We start from the raw sequence: 17,462 nt of genomic DNA on the forward strand, positions 1-17,462 counted from the left end.
AGAGAGGGGAGGGTCAGAGGGAGAAGCAGATCTGCCTCTGAGCCGGGAGCTGGATGCTGGGCTCAATCCTAGGACTCCGGGATCATGACCTAAGCCGAAGGCCGACACAACCGACTGAGCCACCCAAGGCCCCTGCCCTATTAAGTTTCTGAGAAGACTCATGTAAAAGGGTGCAATTCCAAAGTTTAGGAAGGACTTTGCCTTGGAGCATCAATTAATGTGGAAAATACAATTATTGGATGCTCCCCTGTCTCTATGTATCTCAAGTTCTGCCTCTTAGCTCCACTTCCAGAAGGTTTAAGTTTATTAAGCACCTCCTCTGCTCAAAGTAGTGGTCAGTGCTGTGGGGGATACAAAGGGACAGGATACTGTCCCTGCCATCAAGGAACTCATCTGGGGGGTCTGTTTGATGCCTGAAGAGAATCTACTCCATTGCAGAATATGGGTGGGTACACAGCCACAGGTGAGTAAGGAGGTGCCACTGTGGAGTCACTGGCTAAGTCAGCAGGTGCATGTTGGGTTTTGATCACCGGGTATTGTAAAATCATGAATTTGGCACTGTCACTAAGGAACAACTTACCAAAAAAAAAAAAAAAAAATCCTTGACTTCATTTTTTCAAAATTTACTTTGTTTGTTAATAAGCTTATTTATAGTCATATGTTGAAGGGTCTTATTCTGTAAAGTCACACATTCCAGGGGCCAACCAACTGACAATGTGGCAGCTGTGGAAAGGCAGTCCAGGTTTGGGTTCTTCTGGGTGATGTCCTCTATGGCCCCTAAAAGGTCAAGACAAGCCTGGGCCACCTCTCTTTTTAAAATTCTTTTGGCATGTCAAACACACAACAATAGCAAAATTGGCCAAAGTTACGAAATTGTAGTATATTTAACATTAACCATTCTGCTGAGTTGATGCTTTTCTACACACACACAAAGACACTAATGTGACAACTGTAATGTGTAACTATCTGGGAATAAGGTTAAAGTTTATATTTGAGACCCTTTCGGAATGTGAAGCTAAAAGTATTCCTTTCCTTTCCCTTCTTCCTGCAACCCCATTTGCCGCACATAATATGATTCCTCTGTTTCAAGTCATAATTGGTTTTATGAGATTAAATACCAGGTCAATAAAGTATGTTCTATGTCAGTTTGTCCTAAACTCTTTGACTTATTATTTTTTTAAATAATCCTTAAAAAAGAAGAAAAGAAAATATTTTAATTTAATTTTTTTAAGATTTTATTTATTTATTTGACAGAGAGAGACATAGCGAGAAAGGGAACACAAGCAGGGGGAGTGGGAGCGGGGGAAAGCAGGCTTCCCGCGGAGCAGGGAGCCCGATGCGGGACTCGATCCCAGGACCCTGGGATCATGACCTGAGCCGAAGGCAGACGCTTAACGACTGAGTCACCCAGGCGCCCGAAAAGAAGATATTTTAGAATAAACATTCTGACTGCCCGAATCTGAAGTCAACTTTGGATTCAATTTTATATGTGGTAGAAATGAAAAGAACTAGTATTCTCTATTTTGACACTTAGAACAAATTACTTGCTTTTTGATGATCCAGCTGATTAATAATAATAAATGAGACTAAAATATCTTATTCTTCCTGGCCAGAATTAAAAAGCTTAAACATCTATTTCAAGTCCTGAGCTTGAAATAGAGCTTAAATTCATGTGCTAAGGGTCTAGAAGAAATAAGGCTGCAAACCTAATAAAATGAAATGTCCACTACCTCTATCCTATGATTCTCAACCTATACCTCCCTTACCCCTTATTTTGTTTTATTTCCTCAGGGAAGCAAAAAAATTTGTGAGTGAAAATGAAGGAGCCCTTGGGAAAGGGAAAGGAAAGCGGTGGTTTGCATTTAAGATGATGATGGCCAAGGTAAGCATTTTCACAACTCAATTTGGTTGATGCCATGCATTCTCAATGGCAGCCATATTGATTCTAAGGAGGAGAAAATTGGTTCTGTTATGGGAGAGGGAAAGCATCTTACATTTTCTATGTATGAAGCACGTACACACATAAAGTAAATACATAGTATATCTGTGGTATTAAAATTTGGGGCAGGGCATGATTCAGAAAACAAACGAAAAGGCCCCAAAATACTCCTTAAAGGGGTTAAAATGAAAAATAAGTTGAGAAACACTGATTTATGGCAAAAGACTTACTTGTGTGATTTTTCTCACCCCTGAATGACAAAGACTGTGCCCCTCTCATTTTTATTCCCTGGTAGTGAAGGGGTTCTGGGTTAAAGTTTCTTTCTCAAAATGTCTACAAGCTTTCGGGCCATATAGCTCTTCTCTCTCAGGAACATCAACTTATACATTGAATAGAACATGAGAAAAAAAGCGAAAGATATACCAATATAAAGACAGATTCTTGGAAAATATAGAAAAGAAATGAACATTTATTTAATATTTACTATATGCTAAACACTGAACTGGATCCTTCTATGAAGTTATCATATTTAATTCTCAAAGCAAAGTAGGTATGTAGGCATTATTGTCCCCTCTTTACAATTGTTACCCCACTTGTAAGCTAAATGCATTTCCATACAGATGGGGTTTTGTGAATAAAAATCACAAATCTTACGTATGAAATAGAGATAGAAAGATTTATGATGTATACCATAGATTAATTTTGTCTGTTTTTATAATTTAAATGAATAGAATCTTATAGTATTTATATTTTTGTTTCTGCCTTCTTTGATGCTTCATGAGATACATTCATGTTGTGGCAGCTCTAGTCCATTTTTATCAATATGTTGTATTCCATTGTATGAAGGTACAATTTATTAATCCATTCTCTTGTAGATGGACATTTGGATTGTCTCTAGTTTGGGTCATCTTTTGACCTTCAGACTTGTCTCATACTCTTATTTGGGCCCTGCATGCCTGTCCATCTCACACATGATCCCAGCATAATGCGCACTTACGCAAAGTTATTTGCCCCATTCCCATTCTTCCGTGTGGTCCTTGTGGTCCTCTTGACCACAGATGGCCCAACAGTGTGGAATAAAATGGAAGGAAGGTCTTTTATAAAAACTAATGTGTGATTCTTTTTTTTCCTCCCTTTTCTATGATACCATGCCTTTCCATTTAATTAGATGCTCTACTTTACCAGAATAAAAACTGTCCTATGTCATAACACTTACCATCCTGTATTGAAGTTACTTGTTTATGTTCAGCTTACTCTAGTAGAGTAAGAAGCCCTTCAAGGCAGGAGCTATGTTTTATTCATATTTCATCAATTTCTTCACGCAATGAGTATTTAATTAAACACATAAAATTTGCCGATCGCCTAATATTAGGTGCCAACTCAGTTCCTGCTCCCTTATTGTCTGTCAGAATACACAGATCTGTCTCAGCCTATTTGCTATAAAACAGGAGATCCATAAAAGTTTTTTTTTAATTGAATTGGTGTGGAGGTGGTTGGGGAACAGGGAGGCAAGTAAAACCTACTCTTTTCCTCTTTTTACAAAAAGCCTTACGTGGCACCAGAGAGATCTTTCCAAGCTCATTGTCTTGTGATATTTTGGGGTGGGGGTGAAGGATAAACCTCTTGGCAAACAGAAGGCTGAGTTTTACTGTTGTATTTGGCTTTCTTTTCAGAAATGGGCAAAATTTCTTCGTGATTTTGAAAACTTCAAAGCTGCCTGCATCCCGTGGGAAAACAAAATCAAGGCAATTGAAAGTAAGTGCTCATGAGATCTCATTAGATGGGAAGGTTGTTTCATAAGCTTATCAGATGCCTTTCTCAGTTTCTATACTATTGGAAAGATTAAAAACAAGAAAATGAACAAACAAAAATAACCATTTTTTACATTCTCTTTGTACTGTGAAAATTTGCAAGCACTTATCAATCACAGCACTGGAGACCCCACTCTCCCTTTCTATGTTGGACCAAAATATTCTCATTCTGACCTTTTCTCTCCTATACAAGTAAGTCAATATTGTGTCAATGACACTGAGTCATATATATCACTGGGAAAGCAGCAATTTTATATTGGCAATGAATATGACATTGAAAATATATTCTTGTGAGAGTTAGACAATAATCAAAATGAACAATGTCTAAAAAGAATGAAGAAATCTTAAAGCCTCATTTTCAGATCTGAAGTAGAATAAGTAATCATCATCCAGGAACTTGCTATGTGAATATCATACTGTGCCTTCAGTTGATACAGTATTCCTAGGTTACAAAGAAGTCAGGAGAATATACTCAATCGAAAGCCTATTTAGAACAGTGCTCTAGGCTTAGAATAAGGCAAGTAAAGATTTTAAAATATTGTAAATGTAATAAATAATTTTTTTTAAAGATTTTATTTATTTATTTGAGAGAGAGAGAATGAGAGAGAGCACATGAGAGGGGGGAGGGTCAGAGGGAGAAGCAGACTCCCCGCCGAGCAGGGAGCCCGATGCGGGACTTGATCCAGGGACTCCAGGATCATGACCTGAGCCGAAGGCAGTCGCCCAACCAACTGAGCCACCCAGGCGCCCTAATAAATAATTTTTTAAAAATATACAAAGAATGTAATAATAATAAGGAATGTAAAGAAAAAGGGATAATATTTCAAACATTTCTGAGCACAATCTTGCCATATTTTGGTTTCTAGGAGTTTTGACTAGGATCTGATTTTCCTCCCTGACTTTTCAGATCGAGAGGCAGGTTTTCCTGCTGCTTAAATGTGGCGTTGCATAATTAAAATGGAGGCTCCATAGGGAGATAACACAGTTGATGGATATTTCACGGACATGATTGGGCATGTTTTAGGAGTGCCTATCCTCAGTCCTCTGTCTCTCATTATCAAGTGGCAATGAATTAAAAATACATCAGCTAATTAATTGCACTTCCGCCCACAGATTCCTGTACCACCCATCATTGCTTTATTTTCCTCCTTAACACTTGCAATCTAAAATACTGTATTTTTAATTTAGTTTTTAAACGTAATTTCATTTCATTTTATTTTGTGTTTATTTCTTCCTGTAGACTATGAAAGCAGAGGTTTGGTTTGGTTTACTCCTGGATCACGAGACCTAGAATTTGCTTGACCTTAATAAATATGCCTCGAATAAAATTAAATAGTAGACGTTCTTCAAACGTCTACCATTCTAGGAAATGGGAAAAGGAATTTAGACCCACCAGAAAAGAACAGACACCATGGAATCCTTAAGTTTCAAGTGTACAGCTCAAATGTGGTACCTTGAGAGGCATTGAGGAGCAGAAAGCCATTTGGAACATTAAGGTCTTGATACACTTTGTGTAAAAATAACTCTGGATTTGGTTCTTGCTTTGCAGCCGATGTGCTGTTCAACTCTGAGGCAGTCATTTAATCCCTCTGGGCCTCAGTCTATTCATCTATGAGATGATAGGGTTGAATCTTGATTGGTCTTGAGATGTAGCCCAAGAAATTTATAATAATGAGAGTTAAAATGTACATTTCCAATTATTTATTTGGAAGGTCCACTAGGTTCTAGCAGGTTCTAGCTTGTCTCAATAATAATGTCCTGCCCAATTGTGTTGCAATAGCCTATCTTGAGTGGGATAGAAACACATGGAATTATTTTTTTTGCCAGGAATTTCACACATGAATGAGTGACAATATAACCACCATCTAGCATGTGTGTTACTAGGGGAAAGACAGATCGAGAGCCACTCAATTATACTTTTAGTTATCTTCCTTCCTCCCCTCTTCCTCCAGGAAATTTGGAACAGTCAGTTGGGTAATTCCAGCAGATGCGGGTTATTTTCTCTTCCATGTGCAATTTCAGGTTTGATTAGGTTGTCCTGATTTCTCCACCTTTCATGGTGCTTTGCCTCACTGTGAAGAATTGATCCTTATTTTCTATTCCATCAACAGTCGCCACAACCACCACTCTTTGGGTGTCACTCAGATACCCTACAAACACTTCATATAATCTCGAACATGCCTGCAATGTGCCCATTAGCCTTCCTATTTTCAAGTTGCGGTTAAATAAAGGTCCCAGAATTGGTTACCGGAGGAGCTGAGATGTCAGGTGAAGTCTCTCTGGGTCCACGGCTTGTGGTTTTTCTCAATGTGGCTTGCTCATTTGTTACTTGAAGGAAAATTTTATAAACTTTTTCTTTTGCATCAGGTCCCAGAGTGGATTCGACCAGAGCAATGGCAGGATAAGCAGTTAGAGATTTTCTTGATCATTATCCAATTTGGGAAATTGTGTCCCATTTTCTCATGTGTTTATTTTTGAATGAGTTATTTATTTAATTACATGCTTAAGCTTCCTAAGGTACTTAATGCATTATGATCTTAATGATAATCATCAGTACACCATATGCTTTTGGGCGATTGTAGTAGTTGAAAAGTAGGAGGCCTCTCTAAAAGTGTATTAGTAAAGTCATTGGGTTGGACCAACCATCTCATAGAAAGTCCCCTACCAAAGATGGGGGAGCATGTATTTGTGATGGTCTTTGAAACTTAACTAAACGGAAATTGGAAAAGAAATGGGACATGGAATCAGTTTTCTAAAGGTTGAGGTCCTTTTGCCCCTGACCAGCTCTATAGTATGGCTAATTCTTCAATATCTGGGGCCCTCTGTTTCCACATTTGGGGTTTAACTCGTTTCTATACAAGGCAATTTCCAACCCAACATTCTATGATTTAGAAGTTACAATCAGTTTGAGATTTATATGTAAGCAGATGAAGTTCTTTATACTTTTGAGTGATAAATCGTTGAAACAGTTAAATGAAAAACAGACTTACAGTAAGAGAGGCCTGCATAATTTACCTTCTATGTCAGTTCTTCTTAGAAAAAAGCAGATTAAACATGTACCCTATTTATAAAATACGTATTTCATATTTTAAAATAATACCAAGTCTTTTCTCTTACAGAAATGACCACTTAATCTTACAGAAGTTTCAGAAATAATTGTATTCCTTTTGAAAGTCAGAATAATCTAACATGTAATACCTCATTTAATCTTCAAAATAAACTTGACTGGACTGATTAATTGAGCAAATACTCACTGAGTGCCTGCCATTATTAGGCCTGTTTTCCAGGGCATACAATGCTGACAAAGACAGGCGAGGCTTGATTTTACATCCAATTGTGTTAATAGGCATGTGGGTGGGGAAGGCAGGTCATAAAATATAAGCAATTAAATCATGAAGAAAGTTCAGATTGTGGTCAGAGGCATGTTTAAAACAGGAGCAGCTAAGCTCCATTCTGAAGTCTTTCTAATCCATTTGCCCTCATTCTCTGCTCAATCTCTAGATAATACTGAACAAGTATTTTTGTAAGTGTGGTTTTAAAGAAGTCCCAAATTACCAGACTTCTCTGAGTTTCCATAAAGCTCTAATAATTGGCAGAATCGAGAGGTGGACTTAAATCAAGTCTAAAACTCATGCTGTTTCCCATCTTGATTCCAGTAAGGCCTGGATCCCTTTGCTAGTGTGGACCAGGTACTCACTTGAGGACTCCCCAATTTTTTTTTCACATCAAAAATGGATTTGATCATTCCTGCCGCAAAGGGATGCTGTGAAGTTCTACATCATGTGGGGATGCTGTGGAATTTTACTGCCATGCCAGCCTTGTGAAGAAGCCATGCTAAAAACCCCAGGATTACCCACAAGGATGAACTTTATTAACTACTTTTCATTACGTATTTTGCTGAAAAAGCTGTGTATTTGTACTCCCAGGAAATATCATCTATATCCATTGTGACTCCAGAATTGTTATCAAAACCATGGATTAAATCATGGAATGTCCTTCAAGCTGGAGATTACAAGTCTTTCTCAGAACTGAAATCTATTTCTTCCTAATAATAAAGTATGGCATCGAAATAGGTGTGACAGACCTATTTTTCGGACCAGAAAGATCTGCAGAGAGACAACCCTAAGAACAGAGTTTAAACCTCATGTTTCTCTACTGGCCTAAGAGCTGCAGAAAATGCAAATCAAATGTGCCACATTTAATTCCCCTAAACCAGTTCAAAAGCAACTATGCTTCATGTCCTAGCCTAACAAGATGGTATTTATACTGTGCTCATACAGCAGGTGATTTAATTGGTCTTTTCCCACTTAGAAATGCTCATATTTGTCTGCCTGTCTTATCACCCATCTGTTCAAGAGGAAATTATACATGATGATAGACTACAAATTACTTTGCCTTAATAATAAATAACCAGAGGGAGAGGTGAAACTTTAACCTTAATTTAAAAGAAATGCCAGAAAATTCAGCAACAAGAATATTGCATAAGCTTACAAGGCCTCACTTGAAAAGGTACCAAGGACTCTGTTTTACTGTATTAATAATTCATTATGGAAACAGAATTTATTAGTCAGATTAAAGAAAAAAAGAGTTGGTCATTTCTGGGCACCAGCCCAATTTATGAATGTGAATGGCCTTAGCTGATTGGTGGATAATGCCTATGTTTTTTCAGACATACACATTCATGGCTTATTTATTCCATATACTATAGTTATTTTTTAAAAAATAGTGTAATTATGATTCTACTTGGGTAGCAATATAGTACTGTGGTTAAGAGAGATCTGGATTTGGAGTCACACGCCTGCCGATCAAGGCTGCCTAGTTTAGAACTCTGGCTCCATCATTTACTACCTATTACTACATAACTCCCTATGTAGCCCTGGTTCCATCATTTACTAGCTGTATAACCCATGGGCCTAAGTCTCTGTAAAGTGAGCGTATAGGAATTCTCTTTTTGCAGGAATTCCATGATGACTAAAGGAATTAATACACAAGATCAAAATAGGTGTCTGAAACAAAATTCATTAAATGTTAGCTATTGCTATTATTAATCAAGTCTTGGTTCAGTCAAATGCTGTGTTTAGGTTTTTGGTCCCCATCCACAGTGGGACTAATAACACTTAATCTTATCGGGTTCCAAAAGCAATAAAATGAGTGATGCTGGAGAAGTTTACGGTATGCATAATTGACCAGCAAGATATATCAGCTATTATTATTACTACTACTGCTACTTCTCCTCCTTATTCCTGTTCTTTACAAGAATGAAACAATTTTATCTAAGAGACGAAGCACACGGAATGACTGTTCCTTTTAATTACGATCTCTTAGCTACACTTTAGGAAGGTTTCTCTTTTCAGTCAATGCCAGATTTAGCCACCTACCTCTGATCAGATAGAACCACTAGGATAAATGGATGTGAAGAGGGAAGAGTTCTCCTTTTTTATTTATTTTTTTATTTTATTTCATTCTTTCTTTATTTTTTTATTATTTGTGTTGAGACAGGGAAAGGTCCTTTGGAGCTTGGATGCCAACCAGTTGATTTGTGTTCTTTCCTTTACAGTCTTTCTTTTGTTACTGTCCTCTGCCCTCTGCCATTGGTAAGAGTTCTGTAGAAGGAATAATGTCTTCTGGATTTCTTGGTCTCTTTGACCTGTGTCTGGGTCTTTTGTACAATCATTAATTTTAATGAAATCTGTTTTCCTGAAATTCATTTCCTTTAGACTTAGGATTCTGTAAAAAAAAAAAAAAGAAAGAAAGAAAGAAAAGAAAAAGAAAGAAAAAAAGGAGGGGGGTGCTTAATCGTGACTTCTCTACTTCCAATAAAATAGTTGTGAAAAGATGCAGCCTGAAAGCTTTGGAGTCTAAAAGATATTTCATCCATAATGAATATAGATTATATATGGGGGAGGGGAGACTTTCTGAAACATTATAATGTGCTCCTCTTTTTTGCCTTTAGGTATATTTACACTCTGTACTCAATTTAAGAAATTCATTTGCTAGGGTTTGTGTATGGGGGCTGAGAGAAAATGGGCCGTGGGTGCTAATGAGAAGAGCAAAACTGTAAGAAGGAAGGTGGGAAAGGAAAGAAGGAAGGAAGGGAGGGAGGGATGGAGGGAGGGAGGGCAGGATGGAGGGAGGGATGGGGAAGGAGGAAAGGATGAGTCAGCATCCAGTGCTTGGGACTCTATACCAGAAGATCTCCTGTGTGTTTCAGGGAAAAGCTTGCTCCAGATACCTAGAGATAAAGTTCCTTCTCCAGTTAATGAGTAACTGTAATGACTAGCAAGCAGTGCCTTCAATAAAACATGACAAATGAACCTGGCTGAGACGGGCTAGGGCAGTTGTTACTAGAGAACATAGATAACAGCCATGAAATGATCTGAAATCACTGGGAGCCAGGTGGATGATCAGATGTCCCGGGAGGGGCAGATCTGCGTAGCCTTTCTGCAGATGGACCCGTGCATCTGGTTACAGCACCTATGGGCATGTTTATCAAAACCATTCCCTTTTAGAAATCCAGTAGAACTCTGCCTTTCTCTACAAAGTGAAATGAATCCAAATATTCAGACTTGAAAATAATTGATTTTTTTTTAAATGTCCGTTTAGACGCTGACTTTTTTTTTCAGTTTCTATAAAAATTGTCACTGTGTTGTGGGAATAAGCAAGGTGGCTCCTAACGAATAGACTAAGTTTCAGAAACGAAAGCATGACTCGTGTGATGTCAGCCTCATCTTACTAAGCGGAGACTGGAATTTGCTTCCCCTGAACCTCCTTCTTTCTGCAATAATGTTTCCCTGCCGGTGATGCTGCAAAGGCAGAGGGCCAAGAAAGCCATTGGTCCCCGGAGGTGTTTTGCTGAAGGAGTCAGGAAAAAGGGCCTGATGCGGTGGGTGGCCGCGGATGTTTATCATTTCTTCTTGGGCAGCTGCAAAGGGGAACTGGGAATCGGGAAGAAAACTAGCACCTTGGGGTTGAACTTTAAGCGATAATCAAAGAAAGTTGGGCTTTTGTTAATCAATGAAATCGCCACCTGAGACTCCAAATTCCTGGTCTTTCTTCCTCTTCCATTCTCTGATTTAAGATAATGTTTTGTTTTGTTTTTTAAAGATTTTATTTATTTATTTGACAGAAAGAGAGACACAGAGAGAGAGGGAACACAAGCAGGGGGAGTGGGAGAGGGAGAAGCAGTCCTCCCGCTGAGCAGGGAGCCCGACGCGGGGCTCGACTGAGCCACCCAGGCACCCCTGTTTTGTTTTGTTTTTTAATTTTTTTCTCAATAAGGACAATTTGGACAGATCACTTTCCACTGAGGCACGTGCATGTTGATGGCACATTCTTGCCTGTCCCCTCCCAATTCGTTTCCCAAAGCTGAAGAGACTTTAAAGGCCACAGTGTACTTCCCATCCCGCCCCCACACCCAATCCTGCTGCTTAGCACCTGTTGGCGACTTTCCCACCGCATTTAAAATAAAAGTCTCACTTTTTACCTGTCTTTAGGAGGCCCTATACAGTGTGGTTTGGCTTGTCTCTTCATCCCTCAACTGTCACCGCTTTCCCTTGTTCACTGGGCTCCAACCACATAGTCTTTCGGTTGGTTCCTCAATTGTCCTAAGCTCTCACTTGCCTCCAGATATTTGTTCTCGCTCTTTCCTCCGCTTGAGCTGCTCTTCCCCAGCCTGAGCGTTTGCTGCCTCTTCCTCCAACTGCAGACCTCCAACTGCAGACCTCTGCTCGACGGTTACCCATTCTGATACACCTTCCTCAACGAGCTTATTGAAAGCAACCTTCTCAGTATTTTACCTTCTTCTCACTAGGACCTATCTGGTATATATGATTGTTTTATATTTGTTATATAATTGTTATAATTGTATGTATAATTACATATTAGGTACATGTATAATTGTTATAATAATGTCATCATATGTGATTTTACATATCATATATATGCTACATGCACATAAGATATACCATACATAATACGCAGATATTATACAATGTATTTGAATATACATATATATTGTACATATAGAATATATAATATGACACATACTGTACATACATATAATATGCTATATAATAGCATATAGCACATACATTGGGATAAATACATGTATTTTATTTATTTATTTTTAAAATCCCTGCCTCTCTGTTGTTTCCATACCTCACCAAAACGTAAACTGTATTTGGGCAGCAACCCCGTCTGTGACATTGTGTTTCACATCTAAGGTAATTCCTGAGGGAAAATACTGGAAGTATGTGAAGAGTGAGTGAATGAACTTCAGCTCCTGCGCTGTACCTAAAAAATGCCAGCGATGCAGACAAATAGCCCAGGAGGGTCTGCAGGCCAGCTGGCCCTGAAGGATGTGCGAAAGGCTTTTGAGAAAGGCATTGCTGCCTGAGAGAAAGGAGGCAGAAGTGCAGTGATTATAATGATAATGGTAGCTAACTAGTGGCAGATCCTGTGGTAACCACTTTACACGTATTCGCTCGACTTAATGTTATTAACTTACTAGCTCCGGGAATAAAATGGGCTTTCACCTAGCAACCCTAGGTGCTAAGCCCCAGGCAGCTCTCCCTTGGATGGGCCCTAAAGGCGTAGGGTCACAGTCATTCTACACAACTGCATCCACACAGTAGACAGCACTTCCGTTACCAATAACATTTTCTCTTCCTGGATAGAAACAGAATGCTGAAGACTGTCAATGTGGAAAGGACCGATGTGTTGCAATGAGCAGATTTATTTTTGAAAGCACCAAGACACAGCTTTTGTTTCGTTTGGTTCTGACCTGTCTTTCAACATTTTCACTTCCTTTTTGATAGGTCAGTTTGGCTCCTCCGTGGCCTCGTACTTCCTCTTCTTGAGATGGATGTATGGAGTAAACATGGTTCTCTTCATCCTGACATTCAGCCTCATCATGCTGCCAGAGGTAAGAATCTGACTTTCAGTTTACAAAAAAACAAAACAAAACAAAAGCTGAAACAGTTTTCTCATGTGATCACTGTCCTAGAAAATTTCTTTTCTCTTCTGAAGAACAGCACGATTAACTGGCAATATCCGCCCTTGGAGTCATAGCACTTGCAACAAGGTTAATCCTCAAAATGGTGCCCGTGGGCCAAAGATCCTAATCCTTGCTCCAAAGGGTACATAAGCCTCCTGAAATCATATATAAAATGTTGTGTGTATGTCTAAATATACATTTTTCTGTGGAATGGTTCACGGCTTCTATCAGATTCCCAAGGTGGTCCCCGTGCTCAAATGTTAATTGCTCAAAAGGAAGGCTTTGACACCTTGTGAATTGTATTTATTGTAACAAGTTTGCTTTGAAAGAAATGCTTCTTACTGCAACTCAAGACATCTAGCTTTTCGATCTGAAGAAACACAAAGGGAGCAATTTTTTTCCAGATGTAAAGTAAGGTAAACCAGACGTCCCCGCCCCCCACGCACATGTACACATACACAGTGGGGTGGGGTCTTTTAGGATCAAGGTCAGGGAGGAGAGGAAAGCAGATAGTGCTTCCAGATTGAAGATGCCAAAGCCCTGAGCTGATTGGTGGGGTGGTAGGGTTAGTCCATCAACTAAGGCCAAGAAGCAGGACTGAGGTTGGAGCCTTTATCCACAAGAAGTTAAAGGACTCTGACCCTTGGATGCTTACTTATACAAAAGTCAGGTCGGGCTTTACTCAAGCTACAAAGGGTCTTTTCAGGTACCATTATTTCAAAGCCAATTTGTTCAGAACAGCATTGCCCACAGCCAAAACTAAGTGTTTTGAGTGACTTGTTATCCCCATGGTTTTGAATCAGAGCCAGTTTCTGTATCAAGCCTCCCCACGGGCATAATAATCTTAATAATTCCTTATATTCATGACAAGTTTAGCTTTTAACAGTGCAAAAACACTTTCACTTCTTTTACTTACTGAGCCTCACAACAAATTTATGAGGTAGACTATAGAAGAGTTTTCTTTCCCCATTTAAAACTGTGGAAACAGAGTTACACATTGCTTATTGGGCTTAACCGATATCTCAGAGTGAGGTTTTTTTATGCTGTTCTGGGTCTAGTACCTTGATTGTACCCTTCGTCCCAAGATTTTGCAACCTAATCCATTAGTTTTACAGTCCCTGAGATAATTTGGGAGGTTCTATGGCTATCTGGCTCCTAGGAGGCAGTGAACGCAGATCAGAAGTCCTGTATAGTTCATCTCTCAAGTGAAAACTTTCAGGCGACGAGACAGAATGCATGTCATCAATTTCAAATTAACCCCAGCTTTCTTTTTGCTCATCTCTCTAAGGAGCCCCGAAACTCCTTCACTGGCTATTATGATGCCCCTTAGTGTCAGACTCAGGATCTCTGTGGAGTTCTATCAGCTGTGCTTTCTTGTCTCCCCACACCACACAACCGCCATGGAAGTGAAAGGTTGTGGCTGGATTTACTCCACCTATATGAAATTACAGAATGCCTGATAGAGAGTGGAGGGAGCCAATCTGTGCCTGATGGAGTGTATTCCTAGAACGAAGAAGCGTATTGTCTTTGGATGCTTTCTTACAGGTTTGTGTTAGATGCTGAGGGGCATCCTGTTTTCTGGGCAATGGTTGCCAGCTCCAGCAAAAGAACAAGGGAGGATGTGTTAGCTTTACAGAGCCATCAGAGGCCAGGGCTGGTCCGCTCCTGGCAACAAGGCTCCATTTTCCTCTGCCTCCTCCCACCCAGCCTCATTCAGCATTCCTTCGAAGCAGATGCCCTTTTGCCCGAAGTTCCCATATCCCTGGGCAAGCGTGAGACCTTAATCTTCTTTGTCCTTTGTGGCCCCCAACTTTGGGGTGAGACCACATGGGTAGGACCCACCTTCTGCTCTGTTCAGTCCTAGGAAGTCAAGAAGCTTCCATGAATCCCATGCCGCTTGTATGGAGGGTAGGAGTAGGGGCTGACTTCCAGCCCTTGTCCAGTCAAGCTTGGCACCCAGGCTTCCAGCCACCATTCATCCTCCATCCCCAGCCCCAAGGAAGGAAAGTTTTCATGTTACATAAGAAGCAACATCTGCTTGGCAAGCCATGTGCCTGCCCTGGTGCCTTTTCCAGGTCTCGCCAGGCACCTGCTAGAGCCCTATTCATGTTGCCTCGCTGGCTGGCTCTGCCCCTAAAAACTCCTCTTTGAATCTGGTAGCATAAGATCAGGGCAGCAAACCTGAATTAGTGGTAAAACAAATACAATCAGGGTACAATCATTCCTCCTATTTGACATGCTCAAATTGTATGAGCGATTGATTCACTTGAGTCTTCTCTTCCTTAACATGAAGGAGGGAATCTCCCTCCACCCCCACCCCTAAGAGGTAACCCCATATGAAGATGTGGGTAATATGGTTTTTTTTTTTTTGGAACACTATAGTTCCCCCAAAGGCCTCTTTTCTCCTCTCCAGACCTCCCCTAAAAGAGACCAGTTTGGAGGTGGTGGTGGGTAGTGGGGCTTCTCAGCAAGCCTCTGGGCAATGTGGTTGGCCCAACTGCTGGTGGTCCACTGAACTTAGCATGCAGGGTTCTTAGCACTCCCTTTGTTCTTCACTCTGGATTTAGTAGTCGATTCCCAGAAAATGGGACCCCACGTGAAGACCCACAGAGTCGCCATGAAAATGTGTAAGTAGTGCTTTTAAACAAAACCATTTGTGATCACATGTGTGGATCAGACTTTGTTTCCAATTATTAACTGCTTTCTTTGCTTCTCTGTATAGTACCTCTGGGGTTTGCCATATGGCAGTTTACCTAGGAAAACAGTTCCCAGAGCTGAAGAGGCATCTGCGGCAAACTTTGGTGTGTTGTACGACTTCAGTGTAAGTGTCTCCCCACAACTGTGTTGGTAGGAGGACAGATTTTTCCTTACTCTCTGAAACCCCATGGCCTCTTCCTCTGGGGCTGGTTGGAAGTCTTAAAGAGATACATACATGCCCCCTGCTAAAAAAATAGTAAAGGAAGGAAGGAAGGAGGAAGGGAGGGAGAAGGAGGAAGGGAGGGAGGGAATAAGAGAGAGAGAGAGAAAAAAAGGATTGGCTTAAGAATATGATAACAAGATTAAATGGGAATATAGACTACTGAATGAAGGTGAACTCAGTGATCAAAGGCTTCTTTATCTCTGGCTTTGGAAAAGAACAAAGGAAGAGTTTGCAAATGTGCTTTTTGAAAAATCTTGTAGGATTCTTAGGGAATTAGAGCTTTAACATTTTGTATTAACCTCTTTGTTTCCTAAACAAATCTATTTAGTATTACTGAAGACTCAGTACTATTCAGTAATTATTCAATAAATAAAGCTAAATATTAAATACAAAACAGTACTGGATTCTAACTTCTAAATAATACTAAAATGAGTACACTCAATTGTGGTACTCCTATGAGCATTACTCGACTGTAGTACAAGAATAGTATTACTCTTTGAGCTGCCCTGGGTGGGGATGGTTGTTATGACAGAGATGCATTTTTACCCATTGAAAAATCGTTTCGGAGTCTGATTCAAGTCTGTGGCAACTCCTCAGTCCCACAGATTCTTTTTAAAATAACGACCAGATCAGAGATGTTCGAAAGTGTAGAGGATAAGAAAGTAGCAAGGTAGACTTTGGGGAATTGATAATTCAAGGAATTTTGGGAGAGTAGCAAATGAGAATAAGATTTTATGTAGCCTGGGGAATAAAAGAATGAGAGAAAAACTAATAAACACTCTTCACAGTCATAGTATTGATAGGTATATTTCATAGATGTTTGGAATTCTACCTTCAAACCCCCTAAATTGTGAGCTCCCTAAAGAGGGGATCATATCTGTTACATCTTCTTTGAAGCCCTTAATTTGATACTCAACCAACAGAGGCTTAATGAATCTTATTGACTGACAATCCTGAGTAAGGGGAGGATTTGTACAGCCTTGAGATAAGAGCTGTAGAAATTGATTTATGTGAGCAGTTCCAGGAAATGTAAACTTTAGGAAAGGTTCCCAGTCTCTGAGTAAGCAAGCCAAGCTAGAGAATAAGCATAAGGCATGGTGGTAGCCCTGATTTTGTGGCATTTGGAATCTCCAATCATCCCTGTCAGTTCACTTTTCATTTCAATTCAACATTTATGTATTGAATATAAGCATGCACTGGTTTTACAAAGATAAAGGTGATATGATCCTTGACCTCAAGGCACTCATGATGGTAGAAGATAGTCAACTAGTATACCACATGCTATGTGCTACACAAGCAAAATAGAAAAAAAGAAAAAGACACTGGGGAGCCCTGAGTTAGTAGTTGTTAGTTTTGCCTGGGAAGGTCTAGGATTTATGAAGGATATGACCTCTGAGTTAGATTTTACTTATCTTTTATTCCTCTTTTCTATTATCGCCCATCCATCTCTCTCTCTCTCCTGACCCTCTCTCTAAATTTCAGATAATAATTTTTTACTATGCTCGCCTGAAACTGCTTTTACATCTCACTCTCTTCTTCTGATTAGCAAGATAATAAACTTCCAGTCTGGTTGTCATTGGCATTTTCTGATGTTTGAGTCAAACCAGAGAAAAGAAGAACTGAAGTATGAACAAAAGGTTTTTAGATTTGTAGACATATATTTAACAAAGTTTAAGCACTTATAAATTTGTCAACTAACTGAAATAAAAAAGTTGGGGGGAAAAGTCCATTAGGGATTTGAAAGATATTAATCAGCTGGGGGAAAAAAAAAAGAGGAAGGTAGCTCTAAGGGGCAAA

The 17,462-nt window shown here is 39.7% G+C and overlaps 2 protein-coding genes across 2 annotated transcripts in view; both read left to right on the forward strand.

Moving 5' to 3' along the window:
* Nucleotides 1–17,462, forward strand: part of ANXA1 (annexin A1) — a 403,624-nt gene that overhangs the window by 52,105 nt on the left and 334,057 nt on the right. The gene's annotated exons all lie outside the window — the stretch shown is intronic.
* Nucleotides 1–17,462, forward strand: part of TMC1 (transmembrane channel like 1) — a 118,617-nt gene that overhangs the window by 45,937 nt on the left and 55,218 nt on the right. Inside the window, exons 5-8 of the mRNA XM_081804065.1 lie at nucleotides 1,792–1,882; nucleotides 3,613–3,694; nucleotides 12,567–12,673; nucleotides 15,468–15,566. Coding sequence (XP_081660191.1) covers nucleotides 1,792–1,882; nucleotides 3,613–3,694; nucleotides 12,567–12,673; nucleotides 15,468–15,566 — 379 coding nt within the window. The remainder of the gene's footprint in view (nucleotides 1–1,791; nucleotides 1,883–3,612; nucleotides 3,695–12,566; nucleotides 12,674–15,467; nucleotides 15,567–17,462) is intronic.

Source organism: Leptonychotes weddellii, chromosome 14, assembly GCF_054177405.1.
Source record: "Leptonychotes weddellii isolate Sample4059 chromosome 14, ASM5417740v2, whole genome shotgun sequence".
Classification (NCBI taxonomy): Eukaryota; Metazoa; Chordata; class Mammalia; order Carnivora; family Phocidae; genus Leptonychotes; species Leptonychotes weddellii.